At 41.6% G+C, this 5,810-nt stretch overlaps 4 protein-coding genes across 4 annotated transcripts in view; 1 reads left to right on the top strand and 3 right to left on the bottom strand.

Annotated features, from left to right (window-relative positions):
* The window catches only part of LOC104766740 (secretory carrier-associated membrane protein 1-like), a gene marked incomplete in the record, with an annotated part of 3,608 nt that extends 3,430 nt beyond the window's left edge, over positions 1-178 (bottom strand). The window contains 1 exon segment of the mRNA XM_010490681.2: positions 22-178. Coding sequence (XP_010488983.1) covers positions 22-75 — 54 coding nt within the window.
* On the top strand, positions 1,122-2,818 carry LOC104766739 (lipoyl synthase, mitochondrial). The gene is made up of 4 exons (XM_010490680.1): positions 1,122-1,606; positions 1,691-1,902; positions 1,987-2,366; positions 2,456-2,818. Exons 1-4 carry the CDS (start codon positions 1,200-1,202, stop codon positions 2,573-2,575), a joined length of 1,119 nt encoding a protein of 372 aa, XP_010488982.1. The 5' UTR covers positions 1,122-1,199; the 3' UTR covers positions 2,576-2,818.
* Positions 3,612-4,422, bottom strand: LOC104766738 (putative cell wall protein). Its single transcript, XM_010490679.2, has one exon. The coding sequence runs from the start codon at positions 4,294-4,296 to the stop codon at positions 3,874-3,876; it is 423 nt and encodes a 140-aa protein (XP_010488981.1). The 5' UTR covers positions 4,297-4,422; the 3' UTR covers positions 3,612-3,873.
* Positions 4,726-5,638, bottom strand: LOC104766737 (protein EPIDERMAL PATTERNING FACTOR 1). Its single transcript, XM_010490677.2, has 2 exons — positions 5,140-5,638; positions 4,726-5,061 (listed from the first exon to the last, which is right to left on the bottom strand). The coding sequence occupies exons 1-2, from the start codon at positions 5,390-5,392 to the stop codon at positions 4,835-4,837; spliced, it is 480 nt and encodes a 159-aa protein (XP_010488979.1). The 5' UTR covers positions 5,393-5,638; the 3' UTR covers positions 4,726-4,834.

Raw genomic sequence — 5,810 nt, 5'->3', positions numbered from 1 at the left:
TGAGATTGGAATCAAGCTTACCGCAAAAGGATTAACCTCGCCGTCATCAAAGGAAGGAGACTGGTAGCGAGACATTGGCACGTAAGGTAACTCTGCAGATCCAATCTCTCTAGACTTGTATCACCCGAGCGAGCGAGCAACGAAGAAGAAGAGTAAATGTGTTGGCGCGTCTGGGTTCACACCCGGTTTTCTAAACCAGAAATTAATAACCAACCATCTATGTACTGGGTTTACTCCCGGTTTTCTAAACCCGAAATAAATAACCAAACCATCTACAGTATAACAACAACAACCCTTTTTAACACAAATCCGTTTTATCCTCTATGTCTCACTGATCACACCATTAAAAGTGGCAAGTGTTTATTGGTTGGCAAAAGAAGAAGAAGTCAAAAAAGTGTTGTTATTGTAATGTTTTCTCATTCTTTGTTTGATAATCCGAATCTTCTTCATCGGTACTCTTCAAACCTTAACCATTTTGAATATTCATGGGTCTATTACTCTATATACCAAATGATAAGTATAAGTATTGCTAGAAGAATTCTGATTAATGGGGAGGTCTATTATTCGTCGTTTACATGGTTTCTAGTTGGGAGGCATAGGCATTACGTACATAGAACAGTACCTTGCCAGCTCTGCCCACATGGGTTGTTCACCTCCAGATGCAACCCAGCCCGGTAGAAGATGCGACTCCAGTGGAAGAAAGAGGCTGTTAATGGACGCAACTGAAGCAAACAATCATCTGGGGTGCGATTAGCTAGACTGACATTGCCATTACATTACAGAAAGGGAAAAAAATAAAGAAGAAGATGGAATTGGGGCGGCGTCAGGATTGGTAAGAGCAAGTGTCAAGGAAGGAAGGGAGATAAGGTAAAAGACAAGAAAACGCAAGAGGCAGATGTTGTTGTCTCTTCCAGGTCCCATCGATTTCATTCCGAATCCAGTTAAAGAAAAAATCTAATAAGAGAAATGGGAAGTGAACAGAACTGAGTCGTTGAAATTCAAAAGCAAAACTCAACAGCCAAAAGAATTGGAAGAGGAAAGTTGTGTTTCTCTTCTTTACGTTATAATGGGCTTGATTTTACCAGCAAAAGGCCCAAATAAGAGCTTCTTGCTGAACGAGAGGGTTCAATCGTCACCTTATACCATCTCTACTCATTGCCGTCACCGGTGAGACTTCCTCCTCCTAATCGACGTTTGAGATGCATTCTCGCTCCGCCCTACTCTCCCGATTCCTCCGTCCGGCGTCGAGATGCTTCTCCTCTTCCTCTCCGGTCACCGTAACGCAATCTCCCAAGAGCCTCGAGGCTCTTCGAGCTCGGCTGGCGAATGAGTCGCCTTCCCTTACCGATTTCATCCACGGCGATACCTATTCGGTGGAGGTCGGAACCAAGAAGAAGCCTCTCCCGAAACCTAAATGGATGAAGGAATCTATTCCCGGCGGCGAGAGGTATGTCCAGATCAAGAAGAAATTGAGAGACCTCAAGCTTCACACCGTCTGCGAGGAGGCTAAATGTCCCAACCTCGGCGAGTGTTGGTCTGGTGGCGAGACTGGAACCGCCACCGCCACGATCATGATCCTCGGGGACACATGTACACGCGGCTGCAGGTACCTCCTCTTAATCCCCATCATCCCAGAGAAATCTTTCCTCTCTGAAAAAGGGGCTAATTCTCTATATATATTTTTTTTTAGGTTTTGTAATGTTAAGACATCGCGTACGCCTCCACCGCCTGATCCAAATGAACCTAACAATGTGGCCGAAGCTATTGCATCCTGGGGAGTTGATTATGTTGTGATCACCAGTGTAGATCGAGATGATTTACCTGATCAGGGGAGTGGCCATTTTTCTGAAACAGTGAAGAGATTGAAAGTCTTGAAGCCGGAGATGCTGATTGAAGCACTAGGTAATAATCATCATGGGATTAACAGTTTGATCGTCATGAGTTTTTTCTCTTTTTTGTAATTTTCTTTTTTCTTTGGTGATGTAGTTCCTGATTTCCGTGGAGATGGTGGATGTGTTGAAAAGGTTTCCAAGTCAGGGCTTGACGTCTTTGCCCATAACATTGAGACAGTTGAAGAGCTTCAGAGTTTTGTGCGGGATCGTCGTGCTAACTTTAAGCAGTCGCTGGATGTGCTTAGGATGGCTAAGGACCATGCTCCTGCAGGCACCCTAACAAAGACTTCTGTAATGCTGGGATGTGGAGAGACCCCTGATCAAGTGGTCCAGACTATGGAGAAGGTGAGAGCAGCAGGGGTTGACGTTATGACATTTGGCCAATATATGCGACCGTCTAAGCGGCACATGCCTGTAGCTGAGTACGTGACACCAGAGGCCTTTGAGAGGTATCGTCTTCTTGGCATGGAAATGGTAATTGTCCCTTCCTTACTTAAAAAGTTTTATTAGCTGAGAAATACTTTGGGAAAGAAAGCTAAATGGAATGCGTTGATGGTAAACAGGGATTCAGGTACGTAGCATCTGGGCCGATGGTGAGGTCGTCGTACAAAGCAGGAGAGTACTACATCAAGTCGATGATAGACGCTGACCGAGTTGCTTCTCCTTCTACCACATCCCTTTAGATACCCACTCAAGATTACACTATCTGCATATGTGAATTCTTTCACTTTATTGCTTTGTATTTTTTTTTTCTGCGGGTTTCACTACACTTATCCGAAGCGTTCTGAATAATGATGAGAAAATGTAATACCATCGTTGTTCAGTCTCCTCCAGTTTGTGTCTAGTTTCTTTCTCATACTTCCATTGTACTCCTGGAATACTTCTCTGATATATACGACTCTGCTCTGTCAGAGCATTTTCGTCCAGCTGTATTGAACTTGAAAGTTGAAACAGCAGTGGTGGCCTGGTGGGGACTAACCATGAACTGAATAAACCATTTTTTTACTTAAGATTGTAGAGTGATGATACACAGAGAAAAATACTTTTCACGTCTTTCTTATACTTTTTCTAGATATTGCTGCTCGTAAAAGCTGGGATCACCAATCCACCGTTAAGACCTTGGTGCAGGCTGAGCAATGAACGTGGGGACATCCTCTCTCGGCATTATGAACCTCTATCTATCACTTTTTAGATTAACAAATGTTCAAGACATCGTAGACTTGATGAAGATCATCGGCATTATGAACCTCTATCTGTCCCTTTTTAGATTAACAAATGTTCAAATGTGTTCGTTGATACTTATATTTGAAACCATGTGTATATTTTGTTTCTCATTGCATCATCAATGATACCTTTCTATGGATGTTTTCACTGCTACTACTGAGATGACTTGTGTGAGAAATACATTATTTGATACACTAAGTCTGTTTGGTAGCCTTCTCTTGGTCACAGAGTGGCTTCCATTATCCCTTTTGCATCAGCGTATCATATAGTTATGATTGGTTTACAGGTTTGGTCATTAAATAATCACTCATCAGAGTCTAGGGAATTATAAAAAAAAGTTTGTTACATTCAATCTGATAAGTATATGCATCAAAACTTTAACACGATGGTTTTACCAATGAATTTAATTTGCATCAAAATCTGAATTTATATATGTCATTATATAGTAGAATTAGTATTAAGTATATAGTATCTACAGCTAATTGGAGAGTCTTCTTTAACATGTTACTGCATGAACATTTTGTTTATTTAATATATAATGGTATCTAAAAATGAATTCATCTGACGAACATGACACAATATTCTCTCTTTTTGTAGACAGATATAGAGAGATACAAAGAGACAAAGAGATGGCACACATATGACTAAACGAAACGGCTGGTAAAACAAAAGGTTACTTATCTAACCAAGACTCAGGACATCAAAGTAGACCCGTTTGCATCTGGGATATGCTTATTTGTTGACAAATTAATAATACTCAGGGTAGTGGCACCGGTGGAACTTGGCCGTTGCTTCCTGCTCCAGCTCCAATGGTTGGGGTTGGAGCTTCATAACCGGGGTTCGGGACAAGCGTATCATCGCCACCAGGGAGTTGGGTGCGAGGTCCGGCCCCTTGTCCACCATTATATGATGGGATTCCCCCACCTGTAAGGGGAGCTCCGGTGACAGGATTGTAAGGGTAGAACGGCTTCTTACATTTAGGAGGCAGCAAGAACCTTCCAACACCGGGGATGAGAATAGTTGGTTTGGGCTCAATGGTGACAAGAAAGTCAGGGTGTTTGACATCAGTTGTCTTAGGGGACTTGGGTACGTGACGTAGTCCACTCACCTTGTCTGCAGATCCAAGCAATAGGCTTAACAGCACGACAGTAACTGCACAAGTGAGAAGGGAAGAAGCCATTATTTGATCTTGTTGTAGAGAAGAAACTCGGGAAAGTTAAGACTTAGGATGAAGTCTCGTGTGTTTGTTTGGCCTTGAGGAAGGAAGGCGTGTGTGTATGTATGTATGTAGTAAAATACTGAGCTAATTGTGGGAACATTTAACGAAGGTGAGATGATATGGTTGAAAATAAAGGGTGTGTAACAAATGGGTAGTGTGGTTATTATTAGCGAGCCTCCAAAGTTTGGTGGTAACAACGTAGACACGTACTTTTGTTGTTGCCTTTTAATTATAATTCTGTCTACAGCTTTGTTGTTGCAGTCTTAAATGCGGCCTCATGGACCAAACTACAGTGGGCCTGTGGGATAGCCCAAATGTAGGTGAGTGGCTTTCATCTAATTTCCAAATATTTTCTTTAGTGGATCTGAAAATGGGATAAAAAAAGAGAAAAAAAATAAACTAAAGACGCATTTTATACGTACACATCTCATGTACCCGGAGAAGAAAAAAGGAAAACAAAACGGTTGAATGCGTAAAATAAGTGTAGGAGAGAGGCTGATCATGGGACAGGGTAGGACTTATTGTTGCACATGCACTTATAAGCCATTGGACATGTCTCAGCCTCTTCCAGCGTTGCACACACAAAGCTAACCATCACAAGACGGCATGGGGAGCATGAGCCACAAGCGTGTGAGCAGTCTGGCAACCTAGACCCAGCCACCTGCACGGTGTCCGGCCTCCTCCTCTGACGCTTCAATGTCCCTGTCATCCCCACATGATGATGACCTGCACATGAACAAACTTAGAGACTTGAATATAGTAAAAGAGGTGTGAGGTGAGAGAAAGAGAGAAAAGCACACATACTTGGATGGGAGGGTGTTGGTAAATGCCTAGCCAAGAGAGAGCCAAAGAAGAAAGAGAGGAATACAGCAAGGAGAAGAAGAGTCTTCATGATATATTGTAAGTCGTATAGTAGAAGTAAAATTTTTGAGATAAAGTGGTGTGTGGTACGTACGGCAAGAAACAAGGTATATATGATCGTTAACATAAGGTTAGGAAATTGAAGAGACTCACGGTAGAGAAGAGGAAAGTCACATGAAAACAAGATCGAACACATATGGAATGATATAAATTTTGAGGAGATGTAGTATGTGAAGCCTAATTAAAAACTCTTGAACTCCATTCGTGTTGCTTTGGTGAGTGTCATGAGCTTCCTCTGTGAAAAACTGAAAGTCATACTTTTGTTTGCAATCACCTTTAATTTATCTTTTATAACCCTTCTTTTGTGTGACCTGCATTAATGCCCCCAATTAATGTTCTTACTAAAATTTAAAAATAAAAATAAAAAGGTTGAGCATTTGCTGAGATAGAGGATGAAGGGACATTTTCTTGGGCCTGTGTTATAACATCTATATATATAGTAGAGTTATTGTATATATACATGAATTCATATATAATTACGTACAGATTATACAGAATTGCACAATTCTTCTGTTATCCATTTGAGTCATCTCAAAATTCTGACACTAGCTACT

Source organism: Camelina sativa, chromosome 19, assembly GCF_000633955.1.
Source record: "Camelina sativa cultivar DH55 chromosome 19, Cs, whole genome shotgun sequence".
In the NCBI taxonomy this organism is placed as follows: domain Eukaryota; kingdom Viridiplantae; phylum Streptophyta; class Magnoliopsida; order Brassicales; family Brassicaceae; genus Camelina; species Camelina sativa.
Note: the sequence above shows the minus strand (reverse complement) of the source record. Positions and strands in the feature narration are given on the sequence as shown.

What these genes read in the sequence shown, in the direction of transcription:
- LOC104766739 (XM_010490680.1), top strand. Translation starts at nt 1,200, where the DNA reads ATGCATTCTCGCTCCGCCCTACTCTCCCGATTCCTCCGTCCGGCGTCG. An exon ending in ACATGTACACGCGGCTGCAG is followed by an intron (nt 1,607 to 1,690) that starts GTACCTCCTCTT and finishes ATTTTTTTTTAG; the next exon opens with GTTTTGTAATGTTAAGACAT. An exon ending in GTCTTCTTGGCATGGAAATG is followed by an intron (nt 2,367 to 2,455) that starts GTAATTGTCCCT and finishes GATGGTAAACAG; the next exon opens with GGATTCAGGTACGTAGCATC.
- LOC104766737 (XM_010490677.2), bottom strand. Translation starts at nt 5,392, where the DNA reads ATGTGTTCGATCTTGTTTTCATGTGACTTTCCTCTTCTCTACCGTGAG. An exon ending in ACCAACACCCTCCCATCCAA is followed by an intron (nt 5,062 to 5,139) that starts GTATGTGTGCTT and finishes GTTCATGTGCAG; the next exon opens with GTCATCATCATGTGGGGATG.
- LOC104766738 (XM_010490679.2), bottom strand. Translation starts at nt 4,296, where the DNA reads ATGGCTTCTTCCCTTCTCACTTGTGCAGTTACTGTCGTGCTGTTAAGC.